This window comes from Plectropomus leopardus, chromosome 7, assembly GCF_008729295.1.
Source record: "Plectropomus leopardus isolate mb chromosome 7, YSFRI_Pleo_2.0, whole genome shotgun sequence".
Classification (NCBI taxonomy): domain Eukaryota; kingdom Metazoa; phylum Chordata; class Actinopteri; order Perciformes; family Serranidae; genus Plectropomus; species Plectropomus leopardus.
In genome coordinates this window covers 19,384,385-19,411,669 of record NC_056469.1, presented here as the reverse complement: position 1 = coordinate 19,411,669, position 27,285 = coordinate 19,384,385, and the positions used below count along the sequence as shown (strand labels likewise).

At 37.7% G+C, this 27,285-nt stretch overlaps 3 protein-coding genes across 3 annotated transcripts; 2 read left to right on the top strand and 1 right to left on the bottom strand.

The window, feature by feature from the left end:
• Nucleotides 1-1,568: 1,568 nt before the first annotated feature.
• Nucleotides 1,569-9,385, top strand: vsig10l (V-set and immunoglobulin domain containing 10 like). The gene is made up of 12 exons (XM_042490315.1): nt 1,569-1,805; nt 2,078-2,407; nt 4,054-4,326; nt 4,415-4,678; nt 5,052-5,294; nt 5,418-5,696; nt 7,416-7,508; nt 8,048-8,272; nt 8,371-8,490; nt 8,609-8,649; nt 9,142-9,228; nt 9,311-9,385. Exons 1-12 carry the CDS (start codon nt 1,733-1,735, stop codon nt 9,383-9,385), a joined length of 2,103 nt encoding a protein of 700 aa, XP_042346249.1. The 5' UTR covers nt 1,569-1,732.
• A 7,554-nt stretch (nt 9,386-16,939) lies between these two features.
• lim2.5 (lens intrinsic membrane protein 2.5) lies at nt 16,940-20,585 on the top strand. Its single transcript, XM_042490654.1, has 4 exons — nt 16,940-17,144; nt 19,397-19,546; nt 19,766-19,900; nt 20,329-20,585. Exons 1-4 carry the CDS (start codon nt 16,967-16,969, stop codon nt 20,388-20,390), a joined length of 525 nt encoding a protein of 174 aa, XP_042346588.1. The 5' UTR covers nt 16,940-16,966; the 3' UTR covers nt 20,391-20,585.
• A 165-nt stretch (nt 20,586-20,750) lies between these two features.
• On the bottom strand, nt 20,751-23,470 carry LOC121945412 (free fatty acid receptor 2-like). The gene is made up of 2 exons (XM_042489570.1): nt 23,450-23,470; nt 20,751-21,669 (listed from the first exon to the last, which is right to left on the bottom strand). Exon 2 carries the CDS (start codon nt 21,660-21,662, stop codon nt 20,751-20,753), a length of 912 nt encoding a protein of 303 aa, XP_042345504.1. The 5' UTR covers nt 21,663-21,669; nt 23,450-23,470.
• Nucleotides 23,471-27,285: the final 3,815 nt, after the last annotated feature.

Below are 27,285 nucleotides of genomic sequence, written 5' to 3'. Positions count from 1 at the left end.
GATGTTAAAACCTTCAAATGGGTAACAAATTGTGTTGAAAAGGGGGATATATTGGATCAAAAGTGTCACCCTAGTGGATTTATAGTGTTATTTCTGAAGCAGTGTTCTTAGCAGATAGCATGCTAAACCAGTTTTTACACCATGTTACACTGAATGAAGCAGTAACACTAAGTTTCCACTTTATTAGGTACACCTGGCTGATTTTGTCAAAATCTTGCCAGGAATCATAAAGGTTATAATGTTCAGTATTTCATTTTAGAAGCTGCAGTTTGTTGTGCTGATGAATCATATTGCACTACACTGAGCAGTGTTTCTTTTTTTTAGCCTGATACACGCGGTTAGAGACACAAGTGCCACAAACGACAGCCTCCAAAATGATCATAAAAATGAACCATTGTAACGTCTTTGAAAATGGAGTCTTCTATATTCAAAAGTTATTATTTACATTTTTTAAAATGATTATCATAATAAAATGTTATTTTAGGGCATTTTGATGTCATCCCAGCATTTTTTTTAATTTATAGATTTAATAGGTTGTCTGTTCATTATTAATTACTTTAGGCCTCTACATCTGAAGGAATATTGTATTGTAGTCGTACACATAGAAAGAAGGAAAGTACCTGATAAACTGGCACCTGAATCTAAAAGAGATCATATGCGGGCCATTAAACAGGCCATATTTACCTTCTCTCGTTACTATTTGTGGTGGTAAGAGTACCAGTAAGACGGAGTGTGCATTGTAGTTGGGTGATTCTTCAACTAATGGGATTTTTGTGTGCCTGTTAGAAATAGGAAAAACAAAACATATACCAGTGTTTTATTTCATTTTTATTTATTAAATTTTAAATTTAATATTAATCCAATATTTTCAAATGCATATAATCCGTAAATACCCATTTAATTTTTTTTTTTTTTTTCATAAAAAGTACTCCTGTCCCTTGGATTTGCTGTCATTTCCACTTCACTATACACAATATAAATTATGGGAGTTTTTTATTTTAGTTTTTGTACTTAGTGAGCACAGCAATAGTCACGTGACAGGGGAGCAGATGGCTGGAGGACAGTTAGCTCCAGAGAGGGAGCTTTCCAAGCATATTATATTTCATTTGAATGTACAAATAGTAAATATATATATATATATGTATATATATATATATATGTGTGTGTGTGACAGGCTATATTTTATGCTAATACTAAAATGGACAGTGGCAAGCCAACACGAGTTTTTCTAACTTTGTTTATTGTGATGGAAATGTCATATGGTAGTGGGAATGACGATGCCAGTGTTATTTTACTGAAAATATTGTACCAACTGGCTACATTTATCTCAAAATATGTTAGATTTTCTAAGTCTCTGTACCAAAATGGACCATAGCTGACCCAGTTCGTTACATTTAGAAATTAAATCACTGTAGACACTTACCTCGGCATATTTAAAGCAGACACCTTATATCAAAAATAACGCTGGCTTCTTAATTAAACAGACATAAAGTAGGCACTGTTATGTGAAATCAGATGAGGGGTGTGGCCTCACGTGCACAATCAGCTTTGACTCAGTACAGGTGAGACTCGCACGCGCCCCGCTGTCAGCTCCAGCTCGAGAACGCAGGAGTTCACACAGGACGCTTCTGTTTTTATGTGCTCGGATTTTCACTCCAAAATCAGCCTAACAAAGATTTTCGGGTACCCTTAAACTCGTGAGGTAGTCGACTGTCGTCCTGTTTTAATTAAAATGTCGTGGTCGGATGGATGCGGGAGATTAAGCGCATTTTTTCTGGCCATTTTACTCAGCTTTACCCTTCAAGGTAAGATAAAAACTGAATTCCAGATTTTGATTTTCAAGTTTGCTTTTCTTGTTCTTCGACAATTTCCAGAAAAAAAAAGTCTGTCATGCAGGGCAACTTAGGAAATGGGCTTTGATTTGTTCCTGTTGCTAATATTTTGTATTTCTTTAATATTTGTCTTCATTCTTAAAGGAACAGACACACAGTATAAGTATACGGTATTCACGTGCCATCACTGTAAATTGCAACAAAGATTTTGTGAAATAAGAGATGAAAATTTCCTCTTTTGACAGGTGCATACTGTGAACTATTGGTCTCTCCTGTTGGCTCCACTGTGGTGAATGCTTTGGCTGGCAACAATGTGACTCTGGCTGTGTCCTTCAGTGGCGCCCCTGACCCAGCAGTTACCTGGTTTATGGAAGATTTACCTGTCATCACATGGACTATTAACTCTGCTGCTCCCCCAGACGTAGCCGAAAACAGAAGAGAGGTGCTTAGAATTGAGCCAAATGGATCCCTTACCTTAGTCAATGTGCCTCTCGACTATAGCAGCAACTACACCATTGAAATGACCAAGTCTGGACTGGGAAAATCCTTTACTTCTTTCAATCTGACAGTATTTGGTGAGTACTTGGCTAAATTCTGATTTTGGAGATTTGCTGTGAATGATATTAACCTGAACTTTCTACACTTCTGATGCTTTCACACATATTTTGTCAGCGTATCTGCCAACTTTGTGATCGAGATTTGTTGAACCACATTTGTCTGAATTGCACAGACCGGAAGTGTCTCTGGGGCTTGATGAAGTTAGTGGTTGGCAGGCCTGTCATATTAATTACAGTCAGCAAAAATTATCAAGTTCATGTCCACATAAAATATGATATTGCCTTTTTGTTTATGTGTGTTATATATGTTTTGTTTATTTAGGATATTTTAATATTTTTTTCACCTTCCAGGTCCAGTGTCTGATTTATTGTCAAGATTTAAAAGTCCATTGCTGTTTGAAGGGGTGTACTTGCATTATTATGCTAGAATATCAGTGGCATGGAATGGTGATAAAATGACAATAATATCATGTATCCCAAATATTTCTGGGACAAAATATCATCGACGAAAACTAGTTATCTTGACAGGCCAAGTCTGTTTGTTTACAGGTTTGTCAGACTTTATATGGCGGCCTCGCTGGCACATCGCTACAGTGGGCTGACACAGTCAATGCGGCTTCTGGGTGTATGTGTCTATGGGTCAACTTTCCTGATGATGTGAGCTCAATGTTGTGTTTGGCTCTCTGTATCAGTCTGGACTTGTTGCCACCCCCAAACACTTTAAGTGGGCGGGAGCGCTCACCTTGACAGAGAAACTCCTGCGGCCAATCCTGATGTTAGCACCAGCGTCTGCTCCTCTACTGCACAAATACACTGTCAGTAACAGTCTAAAAGTACAATTTATTAATATTTACCATTTCTATGTGGCATGTTCCTCATCAACAACAATTCTTATAAGGTTTTCGCAATGTGGTGCCAGCATATTTCATCATTTCTGATTCAGCCGCCAAGTGCCTCTAGACTGCAGAATACCAGCTGGCAGCGTCCCTGTTGTGCGTCTAAAGCATTGTGAACAGCGATGTGCATGGATGTTATCCCCAGCTTTGCAGTCTCTCGTAGCCTGTCTGGTCCTCGATTAGCACAACAACAATAAGCATCTTCTTTATCACCGACAGAGCTAGTTAGTACATTAAGCTTTTGCCAAATCCATTCAGAAAACAATGAAAAAGTCTTTTCCTCCAAAAACTCCACGAGTGCATGCTCTTGTTTTTGTTTAACTGTTAACAAGGCTATTACTGAATTAACTTCACTTATTGCTGTGTTTATTATGGTTAAATTGGGCAGCTCCAACAGCAAGGAGCACTATTACTGTTTTGAAAGCAGCGTCCTGTTTATCACGTCTTCAGCTACAACGCCGTCCCTCATTGGCTGCTTATGCTGTCAACTATGGTCCGTATCCCTGATTGGTCTGACTGGAATGTAATCCAGAAAGTGTTTGGCCCAGCAGAGAGTCCAGACTGATACAGAGATTAAAACACAATGTTCAACTCACGTCATTAAGATGGTCTCACCAGGCAAGCTGCACCTATATCCGTTCATCAAAGCCGGATGCCAAACTTCCTGTGGGCCTGATTTGAAAGGAAAACAGGAAAAAAGTTGATAACTGTGGTGACAGAAGTACTTCATCCACCAGTTTTTCCATCCCTTTACCTTTTCTTTTACAGAAATAATCCAGAATGTGGTTCTGACCTCACGGCCTGCTTTTGCCATAGAGGGAACTGAACTGTTCACCCTTCAATACAGCATGCTGCAAGGAGTGGTCGAGCAACAGTCGTGGTTCTTCAATGGCACAGAGATAAAATCCAACTCACACTACTCTGTGGAGAAAAGCAGCGTTGTGATCCTCAGGCCAAACCGAAGGGACGCAGGACAGTACACGGTGTCACTGACGAACCCTTTCAGCAGTGTGACAGCTCACATAAACGTCACCGTGCTGTGTAAGATCAATAATTTATGTCTTTCTAGAAGCTCTGCTGGTATTCACTCATTTTCTCATAACTCTCTTTTCTTTGTGGTCTGTTACAGACGGACCAGACGAGCCCATGCTTGAGGCCCGTCCAGCTCGATCTTTCTACGTATCAGGAGACTCTCTGAGCGTCTCCTGCCAGGCGGAGGGATTCCCACAACCGACTGTAAAGTGGGTCTTTGGTGGTCAGACCCTTGATTCCCGTGAAGGAGGGCTAAATCTAACACATGTACAGACCAGTCAAGGAGGCATTTACACATGCATGCTGCTCAATGAGGAGACTAACAAACAGAGTCAAAACAGCATTCTTATAAATGTTTATGGTACGTGAAAAAAGCCTGAATTGTGCTTTTTATGCATGTGATGGGATTTCGCATTTTGCAGGTCCCCAATTTACAGAATTTTTTTTAAAAGTGTCCTCAATATGTTTTAGAAAGTATGATGATGTAGTTACACCAGGGAAGACAGAAGACAGTTTTAAATTGATATAACTTGACCTAAAATCATGTTTATTGATTTAAAATCATCAATATTTTTTTGTAGAACTACCATTTTTGCAACTGTAAGACCTTTTGTATAAACATGCTGAATAACTTTAACTTTGCCTAGCTCTCTGAAAGTTTTGTAAATACATGGTTCTCACCCAATACGCTTGGTTTATTTTAACCATGTCTGATCAATTTTATCTCTGCACAGAGAGGCCATCAGGCAAACCGGTGTGCTCTGTGCGGTCGGTGAATAATGTCGACCTGCAGTACCACTGTCTGTGGTCGGGGGGAACTCCACTGGCCCAGCTTTCGTTCCCAGCACTGAGCAATACCAGCAGTGGAGCAGGGAACTTCAGCCTGACGCTCACCGCCTTCGATGAACTCAATGAGAAAACTGTCACGTGCACTGCATACCACCCAATTGAAGAGAATAACTGCAATATTACTGCAAGTAAGTTTCAGATTTTTAGTGAATTATCAAGACATTAAGCTGTCGTTCCATAAAATAAAACTTTGTGTGTGTGCATTAGTGTTGTCAGTAGCCAAACACTAACAAGAACCTTATCTTCCCCAGGTAGTCCCGTGAAGTTCCTGCCGGCTGTGAGAATCACAGTTGACTCTGAGGGCAAAATAGTGGTCACTATCCGCTGTGTCAGCGAGGCCTCGCCAAAGGCTGTGGTTTCATGGTTCAAAGGCAGCGAGGCTGTCACCAGGAAGACAACATACCAGATCAGCAATGACAACACACAGCTCCAGATTCGGGATTACAACGTCAGCAACTTAATCTCCCAAAACTACACCTGTACATGTCGCAACCCACTGGGCAGCCAGAGGAGGGAAATTCACTTAAAAGGTGACGTGCTGCTGTTCGTGGTTTGTTGGTTGCCTGTCAGCATCAAGCTGTGGTGTAAAGTCACCAAATACTCGAGTACTGTCATCCAATACAGTTTTAAGGCACTTGTTCTGCAACTTGTGCTTTACTGCTAATAATTTACCTCCTATTTTACTTAGAGAATTTCTAATTACTTTCTACATGAAGCATTTATATGTGAAACATAAAGGTAGTTTATGGTGACACTTTTTAAACTGCAGGTTAAACTATTTGGTGGTATATAAACTACATGGCATTTAGTCTCCCATGAACCAGCTGAAACACTAAAAGGCTGCTTGTAAATGAATGCATCAGTAATCTGACACCCTTAACGGGGCCATTCTTCAGAGTAAGCTGAAGCAGTCAGTCAGTGACTTAGTAGATCAACAGAAAATTCATCTGCAACTGTTTTGATAATAAAAAAAAGTCATTTTTAGAAAAATAACTAAAAATCCCTCATTTCAGCTTCTCAGTTGTACTGATTTCTTGCATTATTAGCAGCGTATACCTGTATATTTTTGGGTGCTGGGCTGTCAAGCATAGCTACATAATAACAATTTTAATACGTCACTTTCGGCTTTAGACAGTTGCAAGGACATTTTTGACTATTTTCTGACATCTTTTTGGCCAAACTTTAAATTATTTAATTTATTAAAATAGTTCTCAGAAAATAATAAAATATTTTAAAAAAAAGTTTGCTGCAGCCCTATATCAGAGTGAGGACTTTTAATTTTTATATTAATTAATATTTCCATATGTAATACAAAACATTAACTTTCACAGCAGAAACATATATTGACATTGTTAAATTGATATTTATGTTTTTTCCCCTCACAGCCTCACAGCAGTGATAACGATGAATCTAAAGTCATTCATTTTTAAACATTGTAAGCGTTCTGTTGCCTCCTCAGGCCAGTTAACTGAGGAAAATGTTGGCATTGTGTGTTTCTGCAAACATCAAATACATTATATTTGCATGTTTTATATGTATCAACTTTTCTAAAGTGATATAGCATATCAACTGACTTTGTCATCTTGAGGTGGGAGGGGTGGTGGATGGCGTGACGGCTAGGCATGATGCCTGTCAGGCTGCAGACCACTGATTTAGGCCAACAACACAGCTGTTTTTTTTATTAGTGAGTCATTGCATGGTTTCCAGCAGCTTTTTAGTGACACGTGCCGTGTACCCAACGGGGATAGTGCCACGAAAAGAGGTTGTTTCTCTCAAGATATTCCTGCATTTCGTGCCAGAATAGCAGCATGAAAAACACATGTTCTTTTACCAAGACATCTCTGTTTTTCTAGTGTGGATTGTTTCCCCCAAAACTAGGCATTTTAGGCAAAATCATGATCTTTTCCTAACCATAACTGAGTTTTTTTGTGCCTAATGTAACCAAATCTTAACCCCAGCGTTGTTAGAACATAAAGTTTCAACATAACTTGTAAATGTAACATATCCGTGGTTTGCAGACATGTACAATGCCAACATTTATTTTGCCATTTGGGTTGTGCCTTCTTCTCATTTGGAGCACTTGCATTACCAGAGAAAAAGGAAACAATGGGCCCTTAGACAGAGAGCTAAGTAAAACTTGAGACTGCTCTTTCCCTTTAAACAAAGCTCCCCAGTCTTGGTATCCCCTCACCCCCTCCTCTCCTGTCCTCTTTTGATCTCCTTCTCGCTCACAATCCCTCTCTTTCCAGGACCCATGATAACAGATTTCAGTTTGTTCCCAAATCCCGATGGAACCATCGTCACATTGACTTGGGAGGTCCCGCCCACCTCTGTTGTTACAGGTAATGCAGTAATGTACTCTTGGAAGGTAGGATGATTTATTTCTCACAAGAATATCTTTAAACATCACACACAAATCTTAACCTTCTTGTTGTGAATTTGTACATCTCAGCAGAACTCCACGCTGTTGTAAACAGAAACCCAGCACAGAAGATAGGGGTGTAAATATTGTGTTAACGTGAAGCCTTGAGCTGAGCAGCACTCTGTTTTAGGAAATAATATTTTAAGAACAAAAGTACAACAAAAAGCAAATGTCAGTTTCTGTTTTGTCTTCTCTGGCAGTTTGAATGTACATAGTGAAGGCCAGATTTTCCTATTGAAAAATGCCCGTAACATTGATCAATTAAATATAGACCTATGGTACCATTAAATGGGTCATGGTTAGATGGTAGCTTTAGATTTGCAAAACTCCCAAAATATTCTTGTGTTGCTGTTTTATAGTGTGACCCTGCTGTGGTCTGTGGTTTATGCTTTAGTTATTGATTGCTCCCGATGCTGGTGTTATATCATATAAAACAAAAATGCTTGTGCTTTTACAAAGGGTTTGACATCCAAATGAAAGGACCAGACCTCCTGAGCAAAAATCGTAATGGCACCAACACCAGAGGCAGCTCAGACAGATTTCACAGCATCCAGCAGAAGCCTGGCTCTGCCAGGAGTGCAGACATCTTTGTCCTCGATCCCCACCAGACATACAGGTTTCGGGTCATCCCCAAAGCTCTTATGACTGAAGGAGAGCCATCTGAAGTCCACAGAATTGGTCCAGGTATTGCTCATGTTAAAGCATTTCACTTCTTATCACAGGCTCAGTGATGGTGCAACAGCAGTGAAATCATTGCTTACTGCTTGTCCTTGTGATGCTAGGTGACGGTCTGAGTGGATCTGCCATTGCTGGCATCGCAGCAGGAATCCCTTGCAGCCTTCTCTTTCTAGTCCTGCTGGGAAGCTTCATCTACTTTTGTGTCTACTGGAACAAGAACAAAAGTAGGGGTTTGTTTAGCAAAAAGTCTGAATCAAGTCTTTTAACATGATTACTCTTTCTTTTTTCTTTTTCTTGGTATTATATTCTGTGGTAAATATTTGACTTTTCTCTGTTTTATAGGTCGGCAGACAAGATATCCAGCATCCAGAGCTGTTGAGAAGGTTAGATACACTTGACAGACCAACAGATTAGTTGTTATTTCAGTGTAATCCAGAAATGGTAGATCCATACTGTATCCTAAGAATAAATGCTCTGCTAATTACATTACGCCCCTAATGAACAGTTGCATGCATTAGAAAAAGAGAGATGGCAAGGACGTATCTTAAATATCACTCAAAGTTCAAGGGAAAGTTCATTTTTTTGTGACCCATCCATCACCCCAACGTGCTTCTTGAGACATCTTCCTTCCTTTCTTTCATCAGCCCATTGGTCACGTGATCCACAGCCTTTCAAAATGCATGAGAGATATACTACTTTGATGCATTACTTTTTGTAGGAAAACAAGCCTATGTAAAAAATAGCCTGCTTAGTTATGGTGGCTTAGAACCTTATGGAATATAAAATACTTACTATACTTCCCATATCCCTCCTCAGAAACAGTGGTGCATCTGTTGTTTTGGCTGGTTGTTTAGCTTTGTTCTTTTCACCCACAGGCGATAACAACCCAAATAGAAGCAACTCCCCATAACCTGCTGACAGGAGGGCTGAAGTCTCTCCCCGATTACAACAGATTACAGCAGGTAGACTTTCTAATAAAACACCTCTAAGTGGAGCATTGCTTCTTTTGTTAATTTATAAATGAATTGGCTTGTTTTCTTTCAGACTCCCTCTGAAAGATCGGTGGCTCTCCCAACTTTTGTCCCTCCAGCGCCTGTCAGAGTTGCTACAACTGTCTAAACTTCAATTTGTCCTTTAATGCATATTTTATGCATTATGCATTATTATATTTTATATATTTTATTTTGTATATAGCATGTTTTACTTTTTATGTTATATATTAATGTATGATATTTTTCTATGTATCATTATTTTATCTGAAAATAATAAGTGTTATAAATTTATTTAAGTGAAAATGGACATTTGTACCAGTTTCCTGTATAATCATCAATTTCAAACTTTATCATTCTCTAAGTTAATTTATTCATAATAAATCAAAGTATAAGCAATGCCTGTAAATTTATTTGGCTGCTCATAAAGGACAGCTTAAGTGTTTCCATGGTGCCCTCAGAAATGTAACTGCCAAGAGAAAGAAACTGCCACAGCAATCTTATTTCTTATGTTATTATGAATTATAAATAGAGTTTAATGTGAAGACTTCAGAAAATGTTTACACTTCAACACATTGCAGGAGTAATTAGTAGCCTTCACTGTGTTTATGCTTCCTCTATGGAACAGAAAATGACTTTCCCAGAGTGTCTCACTTCTTGTCATTTAAATTTTTCTCTCTCATGCCAAAATACTTTCTTAATAACTATTTTTGTTGCGTTTAACATAGTTTGTGACAGTGTTCAGCTGCTATTAGTGGGTGGATAACAAGATGAAGCATTTATATGGATGTCAGGTCTGTTTTTTTTTCTCCTGGGATGTAATATGCTGTTGTGCTCATAATCCTCATACTGTGTGTCTGTGTTATTCCCTATCATTCTCTTTCATTTTCTTGCACTTTGATCTGCTTTCTTTCAGTTTGCAGTGATGTGGTGGAAGCTGACGTAAAGAGTTACTCTGCAGAGCCAGGTACCTGACTGATTTGACAAGGTTTTGTTGGATCACCCCTCATTCTTTGGTGTCTGTATTCTTAGCTACTTCTTATTCTTTACTACTACTAAGCTCAAAGAGGCTCAGCACAGCACATATTTGAATTATCTTTCTCAAGCCTCTGACCCAGTGTGATCAGTTTGCAAAGAATATCAATTCAAGCCAGGGCATACAAGGAAAATCCTCTCAAGGAAAGTCCTTGAAATCCTTTTGGCAATACTTTTCTCTAACATTGGCACCTATGATGATCCATAAATTATTCTTGTGCAGGCCTGTTTTATACAGGAATAGGAACGATGTGCCAGTTGGTCAGAAGCCCACAGAGGGAGGTGCTGTCAGGTTTACCTACAAGATAAGATGCTCCTACCCCTCACCCCCTCCCTCCCTCCCTCTCTCTCCTTTGGGAGGCTACAAAGCTGAAATAGTGGTTTAACAGCACAACGGAGGAAAATGGTAAGTGATGCCCCTCTCCAGTGTTTGGAGGTAATTAGTTACATGTTACAGAGTTATATAGGCCACATTAAATTACAAAATAAACTTAACTGTAATCCATTCGTCATTTAGAAAAAAGGAATCAAATTACAATTACTAATAATAATGTTGATTACAAAGGGGTTGGACCAGAATATTTCTCATAGAAAGCTTAGAATATAATGCCCATGCTGTTGTTTTGCATCTTTTTGCCATGCAGGAATGTCTTCTTTTGGCATATGGCAATGTGGATTGGCAAAGCTGTGGGGACAAATTTGAGCAACACTTATGGACTTAATTGTTCAGTTTTAAACATGTCAAAAAAGTAATCATTAAATGCAGAGTGCTATTTAACTTTGAAGTAATTTAAAAAAGCTTTATACTCATTACATTTTTAGGAAAAAAGTAATCTATAATGTATTACATTTCTAAAGTAACCTTCCCAACTGCAGCTCTCAATGAGTATGTTTATTGCCTATGTTTAGGATCATGGAAAGGTGGCAGGCTTTAAGGTCGGGTTGCATACTGAGGAGAGCAGCATGCCACCCAGGAAACAGAACTCGGTGTGAACTGTGAGTCAGTGTTACGGTCACCCTGATGTGTCTTCTGTTGTGAGGAAACACAAATCGCAGTAGCTGTCAGATGTTTCCATCATGGTGATCTGATGTTTTTGATAGGTGTGTATATATCTGTGCAGCAGATGGTGCTATTTTTCAGTGCTAAAGCCATCTCATCACATTAAAAATTTAGAACAGCTGGCAGTGCAAAAGAACTTGGAAATAAGTCAATAAATATATATCATAATAACCACAATGAGAGTTGAAAATGTTACAGGGACTGCCTTTGTCGGTCTGCAGCTCTATTTTTGATTTCATTTCTCTTTAATGTGATTGACTATTACTCATAGTAATATAATTATACCAACTAAATTAAAAGTAGCCACATCATGGTCTAAAGCTGCACCATTAAGAATTTAAAACACAGGACTCAAAAAAAAAAAAAAAACCCAAACTGCTATGAGTTCCAAACTGATCAGTTTATATCTTATTATAAGAATTATACAGGAATCAACACTATTGACAAACTAAATGATAAAAGGTTTTGAATATTTTCTGACAAAGGTCTTTTCTGCATCATATGTAAAAACTGCAGAACAAAATGACTCATCAGATCCCGGTCTTTAGCTGCTAGTGTTCACCTTACGCTTTGAGAGAGAAAAAAGCCCTTATCATGATGAAATGGAGAAGTGCTTCTACTAAATGGGCGGAGTGTAACATTGCATTTGAAGTGTCTGTCAGACAGAAATGTTGACCATGGGTGCAAGATCATTTACCTTAGTTACACTTCAGCACTCTATGTCTCTCTGGACAAGACAGCGGTTGAGTTTGGTGCAAATGTTTTCTTACTGTAGCATGTGCCACTGATGGTAAACCACCCTCTGGCTGCTTCCTGTGGAGCAGTTTGAATGGTGAACTTCTCACAGCTCTTAAACTAAGTGTGCAACACATCATCAGTCAACGCCCTGGGCAGGGTCCGCAGACCACAGTGCTTCATAGATGATTTTATCTAATGCTCATTGCCTGTTTCCACATTTACACCCAAGTGTCACATGATGATTTCAGCATGTGGTCTATAACTCTAACTCACTAAAGCAACCATTTTGCCTGTGTAAAGCTCTTTTTTAACACACCGGTCACATGGTTTGCAGGTATGCTGTCATCTTGTAGCAGTATGGGATTGAAGTTTAGATGAACAACAAAAAGGAGCTGAATGTTTGAACAGTACAAATTTGATGCCAAATCATAATCAGTTATGAATGCTCTAAACTGTGTGATGTTTTCTGGTATGCATTTTTCATTTCTCCTAGCTGTTTGGGATAAGTAGGAGGAAAATTATGTCGTCATACAAGGACTATGGATTTATTTGTAATAGTCGCAAGTGTGTAATAAAGTTTTTAAAAAACTGTTTATTTCATTACCTACAAACAATGGAACAATTGTCAAATGTTTTGTAAATCTATCGGTTAGGGGTCACTGTTAAAGTCTAAAACTGTTCATTTCAACAACATGGCAATGCAAAAACAAAATTCAAAATATTGCAACATATCTGAAAACCTTGTGATTTGTTTGTTTTGTAACACTGTATCAATTTTTGTTTTGCAAACAAGGATAACAGGTCCAAGTTATGCAGAATGAAGTAACAGATGCAGCAAACCCAAAATGTGATGACCTAATATGAGGAGAATAGATTAATAAGATACAACCCTGAAAAGCACGGTTGCTCAGACACTCATTCCACTCATGCAACATATCAGATAACTGGTAACTACATTAAACTTAAGAGAAAAATTCAGACTTTCAAATTCGTTGCATTTCCCAGGTCAGTAACAGTCGTAATGCTCATTTAAAGGAAATTTTTAAATTATGATTTGTCCATGTCTCTCTCTGTCTGTCTTAGATGCCCTCTTATCTTGCTGTAAACATCGTTTTTGCTGATAAGTGAGGCTATCAGATGTCAGGCTAATGTCATCTGGACACTGAACAGTCAAGGTAACGTTTAAATTTTTTCTTTTATTGTCACTTTGGTTTAAGCATGGGAGTGCTATGTCAGTTTAGGAGTATTTTCCACAGTACTTGCATTTACACACGTCAGCTTAAACAAAATGCTTTTCTAAATACCGTATATTTAATCTGCGGCAGGTACACTGTGATCGGCAGTGCTTTGTGGTGGAATTTGATTTGACTTGATTCCAGTAATTTATTTCATCCCATTTGTATTTTGAATGTGTTTGCATCACGGACAGGCCAGTATATCGTAGTCGTACTGAACAGATAATGTAGAGAAGACACATTCACCACATTTGAGCTCATCTGTGATGTGAAATACATCGTTAAGAACACTGTGGTAAATAGCACATTTATTGCACAAATAAGGAAGCTGAGCGGTTCACACGAGGAGGTTTTTGCAAATAGTCTTAAAACCACAATAATACTATAACACTATAATACTGCAAGAGTGTTAATGCAAGCTAAACACCCCAGTTTGAAGCGTAAAGAAAGTGTATTAAAAGCATCCACAATGGAAATAAACAAAAAAAAGTTTGTGTCTTTACACGAATATAGTGAGTTTTAAGGTTAATCTGCTAAAAATATTGTGCATTTTTCCCTCTTTACAATCTGTACAATGACCTTGTTTTATTTAATCTCTTCCAGTGCAATTGCAAAGAGGGAGGAGCCGTTTATTGGGGAACTGTGAGTGATGTGGGTCATGCTGGCCCTTGGAAAGTGTTTCAAAGCATAAGTCTACATATAATTTATCGAATAATCATAGTGTGGGTAGAAAAAGATCTCTCAACTCACAACATACAACTGCCCACTGAAATAGAAAACACCGAAGCTATAGCAGAAGCAGTAATGGTCTCAAATGTTTGAAAGCCCTTAATGGAAACTGGAGTAATCAATTATTTAATTAGCCATTTAAACAATTATCTTGTTAAGTAACACTTTACAAACACTTTAAATACATCTTAAAATCATTGCAAAATACTATGTATGTACTGGTCTATAATACTAATACTATACTCTAAATATTAATATAATGAAAATAAATAAATACTGATAAATAAACTTAAAATACATAAAAATACAATAATACACTATTATAATACTAATACTAAAAATACTCGTTACTAGTCTCGCTTGATTGACATAATGAAATTAAGTTAACTTTACTTGTTTTTACTTTTTTTTTAAACTTTTTTACATGAAACCATAAGAATCAAATTTCAAATAATGTAATTTAGTCTTGCACGATCTACATAACCTAATGCAAAAAATGCCTTATTTTTTTTTAAGTGGATAAAGTAGGATATTTTCATTAGCATTTCCTGAATATTACCGCAATTTGACATGTAATTAGCTGCAGAGCTGGTAAATAAAAAAAACTTTGCAAGCCATGTAAATATTGTTAATGCATGCATATACAGTAGCTTTCAGGGTTACCACTAATATCATAGATACATTAGCAGTATGATTTTTAAGAATATGTATATTAAGTCTAATTTACTGTGAGTGTTGTCATGTCATTACATATTCAGAGTTAACATGTAAAGCGCACTCTGCATGCAGTGTCATTTTTTTTTAAGCAGCTCTTTGGTCATGTGTCTGTTCTAAGCGTGTATGTGTCCCCATGACCACACCCCAGCGACACTGAAAGAAAGTGTGCGCTTCAGCATGTTCCATTGACCACAGCAGTACTGCAAGCCTTTGCACATCCACAGTTCCAGAATGCCTCATAGAACAACAGACATGGACTGCAGCACAGCAGCCTCGTATCCCAGACCCTCCCCCATCACCATCCAACACCATCACCCCTCCCCTCTCCCCTGACCCCCCAAAATACTCCCATGTAGCTCACTGTGAAAGAGTCACGTGGCTTTTGGCCCACCAGCTCAAGTGCATTTGTTCTGTGCTGATTGTTTTAAAGGATTTTGCCTCCATCAACAGAAAAGTGGAGGGGATAACTTTTTGGAATTCAGCCTAGGGCTTCCTCTTTGACGTTTCGCTCACTCCTGGCCTGCACTCTCTCTCACTCTTTCCCTGAGGAAAGGCTGATACTTAAGAGGGTTGATTTATCCTGAGGAATTCAGGTAAGATGATGTCGGCTCTTTTGTTAATTGCTGATGGCACTTAGATAATAAGACTTTGGATTAAAAAAAAAAAGTCTAATGCATATCATGGCATGGTAACCAATGAGTGTACGACTCACAGGTGGGCCCTTCACCATGTGACAGTGACACACTTTTAGGATTTTAGCTCATATCATTTACATGCAAAGTGCCTATGTTAAATGTTAAATGTGTGTTATATTAGGGTTTTGTTAAAAATCTATATTATAACAGTATTTTATTATAACCTTTATTTAACCAGAATGGTCCCATTGAGATCAGAGATCTCTTTTACAAGGGAGACCTGGCCAAAATCAGCAGCAACACAGAGTTTCAACAATAAATTAACATATAATCAAATAGAATCACAGTATTACCCATAGATTATTTTTACTAACCATAATATGTATTTCTCAATATGTTATGCCAAACTTAAGACTCAAGATTGATCTGGTTCCTTCTATATGTAGAGATAAATCTATGGTTTTATGTTCCTCCACTCAAGAGTGTGGATTTTGTCTCTGATATCTTGGCGCTAAATGGATCCTGTTGACTTAGATGTTTGTCGTCATGCTGTGAAATCCTGATTCCTTTGGTTAGTTCATATTAGTTTGTTGTAGTTAATTTGCCAAAACAAAGATCCAATTTGTTTTTATTTAAGCTACTGTCAGTGCTCTGTTTTTTTTTTTTTTAATTTGTATAATATTTAATTTAATGCTATAGTCGTATCACTATCTTTAACAGCATTGCGAGTTGTGTGTCTTTACTTTGGTGTCTGAGGCTATTTAATGATTAAGGTTTTATGTGGTTGGACAAGGAAATACATTTTTGTCTGCTTAGCTGAAATGATGAGTATAGAAAAAAACGTGTTCAAAGAGAGAACACATGTTGCTATGAGCTGACTATGTTGTGGTTGGTATGATTAGTCTGTCCAGGCTTCATGACCAGCTCTATGCTTTGTTGTGACAGCAAACTGTGTGGTAAGATAAAGAGAAATGCATACATAAATAGATTAGCTCTAATATTCTCATGTATCTTTGAGCAGTATTTGCCTTGAATGAGGAACTGCACATGTTGCTGCTGTTAAAATGATTGAACTGTTCATAACTTCCTCTGCCTGTTTACAAATAATCTATACAAAGTTGTCTGCTCTGTCTTTGAGGTATGGCAGTAGTATAAATTCACTACTGTTCCCAGGAGGTGAAGTAATGGTAGATCATGTGAGCCAAGAGCAATGTTGTTCTAAGCCCTCAGTCCTGTAGGATAAATGTAAACAGCAAATGTAAATGAATTTCTTCCTTTCTTTACATACTTAAATTGTGGTGCTCTAACTGCAGCTCAAAGATACACCCCCATTTTCACCCGTGGTGCTGTTGACCCACATCACAGCAGACTCTTAAATCTGTACAGTCTTTTCTTGCATCTGCATCCACTCCTTCAAGCCATCGCAGTCTCCTGAATCCATTTCCTAGCAACATTAAAGCTATAAACCCTGTTATGTAAAATTAACAACATCATTACTGACTGCCATCTTCTCTTGTTTCTGCACAGTGCATAAAGCCTTAACCGCCGTCATAGTGTCACTCATGATGCACAGCTTCATGGGAGGGGGCCTATTTTGTGCCATTGTGGGGAACATCCTGCTGGTGGTCTCCACAGCCACAGACTACTGGATGCAGTACCGTCTGTCTGGCAGCTTTGCCCATCAGGGTCTGTGGAGGTACTGCATGTCTGGCAAGTGTTACATGCAGACTGACAGCATTGGTAAGTGGAAAATATCTTCTTGGACTCTTAAATATTCCCCAGGGTCTCCTTGAGGCACAGCGACTCTCACAAGACTCTGTGTCTACCTATCCTAACAGTCTGGGGATAACAACTGTCCTAAGACTGCCCTTACTGTTGAGGTACAATGACAAGAATTTCTGGAGGTGACAATAGCAACACCAATTATAATATTAATAATACTTTATTTGTATAGCACTTTTTATAGAAAAAATACAGAACAGAGTGCGTTACAAAAAGAAAATCACATGCTTTGAGTGCTTTACATGAAAAAATGGTGGACTATAGAATAAGTATTCAAAAGAGGGATAGAGAGCCATAATTAATGCAAAATAAGATAACAAATACAAATTATTTAGTAATATAAGTTATTTTACATGTACATGAATATAGACATAAAATGACAAACTGGATGACAAGGCAATTCAGTATAAAAGAACTGAGGCCTCTTATGAGTTTCAACTTCAAATTTTAATTGTTAAACCAGTGGCTGTAGCAAACTGTGTGTTCTCAGCACTTACACCTCATCTCTGTTGTTCAGTCTTTCTGTCAGACTTCTTGTCTGCATCAGTAACCAGAAAGAAAACTCCTAATAGAAAACTAGAAAACTAAAAATAAGCGACCTAAACATTTACTGGAACGGCAACCCATGGATTCCACTTTCTATATCAGTGTATGAACAATCTGCAGTTGCAAACTAAAGGCTCTCACTGTTCATCAGTGCCTAAACAAAGGCAGAAAAGATTGACAGATTGACAGTTATTTTTATAACTGAATAAGCATACCGTCATACACGCAGCTCTGTGAGGCTGTATTTAGGCACATTGGTGCCTTGAGCTAAATGCGAATGTCAGCATGCTAATATAGTCAGATGACAATGCGAGCATGCATAAAGTACATGTGAGGCTGATGGGAAAGTTTTGCAGGTATTTGGTTATAAATCAAAGTTTAGGGCAAGTTAAAATTTTGACCTGATGATGCCGCATAAGGAAATCAAAAAAATTGCAAAAGTTCTTGCAGTTCATCCCTACATGAATGTCTGAGGTAAATGCCAACTGTAAGCAGCCTACACCTTACAGTTGTCAAGACATTTTATTCCATACAAACATTTTAATTTTATGTTGGTGCTAGAGGAAAGAGCATGGGATCACTAAAGTCATTAGGTTAGGATACATCATCTGGAAACCATGAATTTCTGTAGAAAATTGTAATGAAAACTACCCTGTAATTGCTGAGATATTTAATTGTGGTCCAAAGTGATGGATTGAAATTAAAATAAAAATATTGCAGTATAAAACCTGCTCCAATAAAAGAAAATGCATCTAACTTAAAGGTCCAATATGTAGAATTTAGGAGCATCTGAAATACAATTTTATAATCACATGAATGTTTTCATTAGTTTATAATCACCTAAAAAATAAGAATCATAATGTTTTCATTATCTTCAAATGAGCGATTTATATGTATTTACAGAGCAAGTCCTCTTCCATAGAACCCAGCATGTTGTCCTAATACAGCTCAGAACAAACAAACCAAACACTGTCCCTTGATAGGGCCATTTGCATTTTTGCATCTGCCATTGTAATTCTCCTACATGCTTTGCACACGGGAGAAGTTTCAGTTCTGCAACCTCACAGCTATACCATTAAATCCTGCTTACTAGACCTTTGAGTAAACTGATAAAACACTATCTGATTCTGTCCATTTGAGTTAATAAGTAATCACTCTGTTAACCTGTCAGTAGTATTTAACCTCCTTAACTTCCTCTTTGATTATTTAATTCTGTGCAAAAATACAGTACACATTTGGAACAACGACATACAGAATACACAGTTCATACAATGGCGTCAAACGGTCTAAAAAGAACATTTCTAGAGTGTGAAGTAAAGTTGCTTTTCCCGGTGTAAATAAACTGTACTAACCCAGGATATCAGTGGATGGTTACAGCACTGCATTATACATGTACTGCATTATAAATGGATGGATGGATGGATGGATAGATGGATAGATGTCAAGTCTTGCAGTGCACTGGAACAGTTTACAAGTTTAAGGACAAAGGTTATGTTAAATTAAATGTGTTTATGTGCAAGAGGTCAGTAGAAAGGAAGCAACTTAAGTAAATAGAAAAAAAAGGAGATAATTTCCAGTAAGTTTTCAAATGATATTGACTGGATTTTAGTATGAAATTGTCTTTTTGTTTATTCATCTTTCTGCACATATATTTTGCTTCTCAGCTTACTGGAATGCCACCCGTGCTTTCATGATCCTCTCTGCCATGTCATGCTTTGCTGGCATCATCGCAGGAATCCTCTCCTTTGCCCACTTCTCTGCCTTCGAGAGGTTCAACCGCTCATTTGCTGCTGGGATCATGTTCTTTGTTTCAAGTGAGTCATGCAGTAACCACATAATGTCCTATTAATTTTGTTTTCTACATCAGACCTGCCATGAGGAATGCTATTATTTAGTGAATTTGCATGTCATGTAAACCCGGCCTGCCTACAACGGACACTGTAACAGGTACACCTGACTTATTTAAACTCAGATGACCTTTGCTATTACAGATACTAATTTGAATATGTGTCACTCTCTGCCCTCCATGCCAGCTCTCTTTGTCCTGCTTGCAATGGCCATTTACACCGGAGTGACTGTGAACTTCTTGGGCAAGCGCTTTGGTGACTGGCGCTTTTCTTGGTCCTACATACTAGGCTGGGTGGCACTGCTCATGACCTTTTTTGCAGGTTTGTTCACATAAAAGACGAGTTTGATGTAAATACTTTTTGCTGATAGTAAATAGAATCAGTTTTAGTTCTTGTATGAATATGACACTGTTATTGCAAACTGAGGAAAAGAATTAAAATTCCAAATTCTTACAACCTGTCATATTGGGAAAAATATGACCACTTTATTTTTTTTTTTGAAATGTTATTTACAGATATTCTTAAGTTAGTACAGCCTCATCAGTTTTGCACTCATAAAAATGCCCTCTATATATCTTTAATCTTACAGGTCAGTAACATTTAACCCCCAAAATTGTCTTATCATCCCCAAACTTTTTTTTTTTTTTTACTGTACAGGTACAACAGTTTGTTATTGTGCCATTGTCTTGTACTATAGAAATGGCCTTTGCAATAACTTAACAACATATGACCTATTTTCTGCTTTGCAGGTATATTCTACATGTGTGCCTACAGGATGCATGAGTGCAGAAGAGTGGCTGGCCCACGTTAAAGTAAACAGGAAATAACGTGTCAAGGCTGCAAAAGATATCAATTCCCATTCAAAAACAGAGAACTAGCTGTAAAATAATAAAAATTGGAATTATGCATATGCACCAAAAATGTCCTTTGGTTTGTCATAAAATCATCTACAGTTGTTTGGTATGAAATGCATTTCTGTCCCTTTGAGCAGGATTAGACAAGTCTTAACAATAAACTTTTTGTTATTGAGCAAAACTTAGATGTGTTGTTTTATACATTAATTTAACTGTCAAAGCATTCTGTACTGCATTTCACATCTCTAATATAATGTCCATAATATACAGTGCAATAATTACAAGCTGGATAAGTACATATTGTATTAAAACTACATTTAGCTAGAGCTTGTGGCCTGCATTTGTATTCCTGCAACAGCGAGTACCTGCTTTCTGAAAATTGACTTTTTACTAGTGCAGTGGAAAGCGGAGGAGGAGAAGTAGAAGATGATGGGATCAATACAGGTGTTGAAGGTGCTGAGCAGTAAAGTGTAGTATCTCCATTTTGGGCTTTTACCCATGAAGTAACCCATCAAATGGGAGACATTGTAGGGCAGCACACAAATAAGAAACACGGCAAGAGTCCCCGAGGCCATGCCAATGGCCTTCTGCTTCTGCATACGGGATATCCTGGGGCGGCTATACAGGATCAAGATTAAGCGCATGTAGCAGTAAACACACATTAGAAGAGGTATGAGGCAGAGCACGAAGAAAAACTCCACACGTAATGGGAGGAGGATCTTCAGCTGTTGCTCAGTAAAGTTCTCATAGCACACACTGGAGTTCTTGCTGGACAGGGTTGGGTGGTGCTGGGTGATGAAAGTAATGCTGCAGTGTGCTGCTGAGATCAGCCAAATAGCAGCACTGATAATTATGGCGTACACAGGTTTGAGCAGCCGATGATAGGTGACAGGGTAAGCTACCCCGATGTAGCGAACCACACTGACTGCCATCAGCAGCAGGGAGCTTGTGTAGATTGTTGAAAAGAAGGTGAAAGAGGTGATGGAGCACAGGAAGCTAGGCAAATGCCACTCCATGCCTGACGCTGCCTCATACATCTTGAGAGGAAGTATGATCAAAAAGAGCAGGTCAGAGACGGTCAGGTTGAGGAGCAGGATGTCTGTCGGAAGCGGTCTGGAGTGGATCTTAACGCTGAAGGCGTAGAGAGACAAGAGGTTGGCTGGCAGGCCTATGAGGAAGGAAATGATGTAAACTGAGAGAATGACCTCACTCTTCACAGCTTGGTCCATTATTCCCCTAAACCAAAGGAAGTAAAAAAACATCAATCAGAATTTATATAGTAACAGAAACAGGTGGTAAAAAATTACTTTTTTTAAAATCCCAGTGACAATGGTTATAAATCAGTGATGTCTGTGTATGTGATTTGGTCCAAAAAAAAAATATATATATATATCTAGCTTGTTTTTTTTTGTTACAAAAGAAACAGATATCATGAGAGAAAAATGTTTGAGCAACTATACAATCTTAAAGGGGAACTACACCCATTTGAACATTCAGAAAGTTTATTTTTATGGTCTAAGGTAGTTCAAAATGATTAGTAAACATGAACAACTCCCTCCCATATTGTCAAAACTAGAGTGCTAAAACTTAAATGTGTGATGTCATCAAGTGTAAAGTTAGAGACAATGAATTGTTAAAGATATTATCAGTGACATTGATTATGTTAACATGCACACTAATATTCCACTATTTTTCCGATTATTGATCATTATTCCGATTTTTATTCAGGTCATGTAAACAACATATTCAGTTTATATTTTCCAAATTAGCCCTTATTCCAGTATTTTTCGGTTAAGATGTGCTGGTATTATTCACATTTTAATAGCATCATTTGGGCATACAGCGCATTCAGAATATGCATCTCAGGCAAGACATGTCTCACAAACTCAAAACCTTAACTGTTTATGGTCAGCTCTGTGTGTTGTTCAGAATATGTTGTACACAAACTAACTCTCCAACAGTTTGCTAATTGTTTGCTAACTGTTAATTTCAAATGTATGAAAGACATATATCAACATATATCAAGACATATATCAACAGGGTTTTGGATATTCGCAAAAAATATCGCAGTGTCAACTTTTCAAAAAGGTGGCTTTGTTTGCGCAGATGAACAAGTTCACCACCAGTGGGAAAGTAAAAAAAATATTTTGATACAACAAAGCAAAATGGCACAAACTGCTCAACCCCTTACATTTTTCAATACAACATGTTAGCGTGCGAAGTATGCAGGGCTGCATGAAAACAGTAATATTAGCTGAATATTCATTTTCATTAGTCATGTCAACTCCTAGAATACTGTCTTTTTCAGCATAAAGTATAAAACTGGAATATTTTCTGTAACATACTCACTGAAAGCACCCAGGGAAATGTTCTGAATATATGAATACATTTTCTGTTTCAGAGCAGAAAACGCAACAATAGAATAAAGCTTATTTGCATATAAAAAATATATAAAACAAATATTCTGTGGGTCCTTAAAATCAGGCTCCCTGTCATTGTCTGTTGAGCAGTTCCACAGTTTATATTTGATGATATTACAAGTTTAAGACTTACTTCTCTGGTCTCAGGCTTTAATTGAACTTTCCTCTGCCTCGGAAATTGAATTTGATAATATTTGATGTTACCCTTTAAAGTGCCAGTCACCTAAATGTAAACCATATGGTAGCCCCAAAACACAACTAGAACCTGCCAGCAAATCCTGAAATGATTGAGAGGTACTGACAACGAGCTAATTCTGTAGGTAATAGTCACTTTAGATCAACTAAATCATCAGTGTTGGTACAGTTGTAGGCTTATCTACATCAGCACTGTTTCAGTGTATCTGGTGAAACACATTTTTACAGAAGTAAAATCACCATCTTTAGGTTTCTCTCAGCTCTCATGACTCAGAAATCACAGAAAAATGTCTAAACAAACGAGCCACAGTCACCTCTCAAGCTCAGATTCCAAACATGCAGAATTTCAACAGCAAAACAAATCTGCAATGTTTGATTAGACAATGAAAGTATTCACTTACCTACAAGTAGAAGTTTTTAAAAATGTTACAGCTTTTGGAAAAAAAACAACAAAAAAACACGACTAAAGCTCCGTCCTGTTTGCCTTGCTGTGCCTTTTCATCAAAGTTTGCCACCAGTTTATTACTTGTGAGTTCAAAGATGAGCTGATATAAAATGTTATAAGCAGGAAGCAGTATGTCATTTGTGTGACACCCATTCAATACTGAGGAAAGAGCAGACATCATTTGGTGAGCATAAACTAAAATGCAAAACTGAAGCTCATGTTGACATTCATATTGGACTTGTGACTGGGGGACCTCCTCCCACTACATCTGTGCAGGAATAAACTCTGACATAATAATTAGGTTTGGATTTCATCAAGCAATGAGCCTGCATTTATTTGAAGTTACGCCTACACCACAAGCTCAGGGAATAGGTCATCATTTCGGATAAACAAATTATTCCTCCACATAGACATTCAAGTAAAGACATCCTTGTCTGAGTTCAAGTCCAGTGTGGTGTCGCTGCTAGAGAGCAGCATCTGTGGTTTGAGCAAAAGAATGTAGAATAGCTGCATGTGTAGTCTTATACTATCTGTTGTCAGTTGCTTGGGAACAGCTTGAATTGTGATTTCCTTCCTGTTAGCCTATTTACGTTAGTATCAGTTATCACTGCAACAGGAAATAAACATGGACCCCTGAAAGGGATAGCTAAAGTGAGGTTTATGAGGTACTCATCCATACTCAGTATATTACATACAGTAGCTGTCAGTCAGCACACCCCCAGTCTGGAGAAGCAGGCTGGAGTCTGACACAGAAGCTAAGCAATGCACTTTGGATAGGGATCAGTAACAAAGCCTATTAGCCACTTTAAAAAAATCCCACCCAAAAATATAGATATGTAAATGTTTACGTTTATGCTATATTAAGAGTATTTTCACTGCTTTACCTTTTTGCCAGATCACCCATTCAAACAGGAAAGCCATTAACAGCTTCAGTTCTCCATGTATGCTCACGTCAAAGCCACCAGACTCCATTGACAAAAACAGCAATTTTAGCACACAGAAAATGGAAGCTGCTGGTCTAGCTGTGCCTCGATTAGTTCATTATTTTGGGTTATTGTGTGACTTTGGTAAAAATCAAACTAACCCTGATAAACACCAAAGTTACACAATAACACTAAGTAACTAACTGTTTGAGGTAGCGGTAGACCAGCAGCTCCTGTGTTCAACAATGTTAAATCACTGATTTTCTCAATGGTGTCTGGTTTTGAGGAAAGCAACAAAGCACCTTTGTTTTCCTGGTGGACATTACTACCTGACATGAAGGCGAAGAAGTGAAAATACTATCATTAAGTGTACACACTGATACTGATTCTTTTTTAAGGTGGGACTTTTTTGTTTTAGGTGGCTAAAATACGTTTTATCATTGACCCCTCTGCAGCAGTGGATTGCTACGCTTCCATATTGGAATGTTGGACAATCCCACCTCAAAAAAATGGAACTATCCCTTTAATGTTTTAAAATTTCACAGCCACTACTGTGTTCTTCTGCAAAACTCAAAGCAATATGAATATGTTAAAGTCTGAATATCTATATTACTAGTCATGCTCAAATTTGATGAAACTGTAGAAAAGGAAACTATGCAGTAAATAGATAAGGCACCAATTCTTTTTTTCTATGCAGTGCACTAAAGTTGAGATATGACTGTGAGGAGCTTACCTTGTGAGAGCCGCTGCAGATTTCCTATTATCAGCAGTTTAGATAGATATCCGGAGTGCAGGCCACACTCTGTAGGAAATAATATTTCTTAGAGCTTACACAATAAAAGCAACAATGGAAAATGACGCCTAATGTGCAGAGACAAGACAAACAATAGTACCAGTAACGGAGAACTTTAAATCTAATTCAAGGTCTATGTCAGCTCTCATTTTGATCTATGTAAAGTATTGACATATGTTTCATTCATAATATCAGTGGTGGTTTGTTGCAAACCACTGGATCAGTTTTTTCATTCAGTCCCATTCACTGCACCTTTGCTTGTGGATGTATTTGGACTTTTGTTTGGGGGGCTTCTGCATTGTTCTGGTGCTGCTGAGCTCTGTTTGGTCTGCTCATTTCTTGCACAAAATCATTGTCATAAACACAGGAGAGTCTGTCCTCCTGAGGGTTGCTCTCAGGTCTGCATGTGCATGACTGCGTGTCTTCATCTTGTGATCTGATTGCAAGAGAAACAGGAGGGCAAATTAGCAAGCCAATTAGATGCTTTTAATATTATAATATTTTAGCAAATGAAATCTTATTTCATCTTTAGCACATTGATACATAATGACATACAACATTTATTTGACTCTTGAATGTTCAAGGTCAGGAAAAACAAACAAATAGGCTACAACTTCAAAGTCTTTCCTACATTCTACTTGATATCATAACAATACAAAAACATCATATTTAATCTGATATTGAGGATTAAATAGTTGGATTTACCTTTGAACACTGCTGTATCTTTGTTCTTGTTGGACATTGTCTGATAAACTTTGTGGCCTTAGAAAATAGATGCAAAACTGTAATATGAGTTCGTTAAATCTGAAATAAATCAACCATGAACACAAAAATCCAGTTTTATACCTTAAAAGGATGCCAGTGTTGCATGCAGAGCCTGGTGGCAGTCTGTGGGTGATATAATAACAATAAAGAGATTAATCTTTGCAGCACAGTCATTATGTAAGACAAGCGGTGAAGTATACCAACCTGTTTGCGAAATATTTTCGGTAAATGAACAACACACATACAAACAGCAATGCAATTAACGGGAGCATCACAGCTGACAACCACAAAGAGGCTGTAAAAGGAGAATAGCTTAATTAGTAAATATGATACATAAAATGCCCTTGGGTGTAGTTTGGGGGGAAAAAACATCAACCAGAGTGCATTGTAACTTACATATTTTTAAGTCTGCAGACAGCTGTTTGGTAACGCTGCCCACAGAGTTCGTAGCTGTGCAAGATATATTAGTATGGCCTCGAGCCGGTACACTTATTTCCCCAGAGACTACATTTTTCTTATTTGTGACAACAAAGCTGAAGGAGGACAGGAGAGTGTTATTTCCATCAATGGTCCAGTAAATTGATGCATCGGGGGAGGCCTCAGCCTTGCAGACACACTTCAGAGATTTCCCTGTCAGGTGGCATGAGGATGTAGGCAGGATTACTGGGGCGTCTAGAAAGATGGAACAAAATGTTATTTCACAAGTATTCAAACCTTTATGACATCTTGAGTTTATTATGATTTTCAAAAGTCAAAGATACAAAAATCCTGCTAAAAACTGATATTTTAAGATTTTTTTAGCCTTTGTCAAGGTGCTCATAAAATATGTAATAGAAACAGCTGGTCTGTCATTTTTAAGCAAAATGACTGCCCAGTTTTTTTCTACTAAATATTTTCTTGGCACCTTATTGATTAAAAAAGGATTAAAGTTTCATCTTCTTAACATTATCTCAAGAGAAAATTACTTCAATATTATAAAATTAAATTATCAAAGAAAATCTGCTTGTATTTATTTGAAGACCAGTTGAACCCTGGACTGCTATGACCAGCTAAACCATCAAAAATTATGCAGAAAAAATACCTTAAGCTAGTTATCCAGTTTAACCCTCTAAAACTGCTCAAGCAATTGTTTTAGCAGGGTTAATGGCTTTTTTAAACCACAATTCTCACCAAGACATAATTATAAAAAACTGTGCCCTAAAAANGTTTAACCCTCTAAAACTGCTCAAGCAATTGTTTTAGCAGGGTTAATGGCTTTTTTAAACCACAATTCTCACCAAGACATAATTATAAAAAACTGTGCCCTAAAAA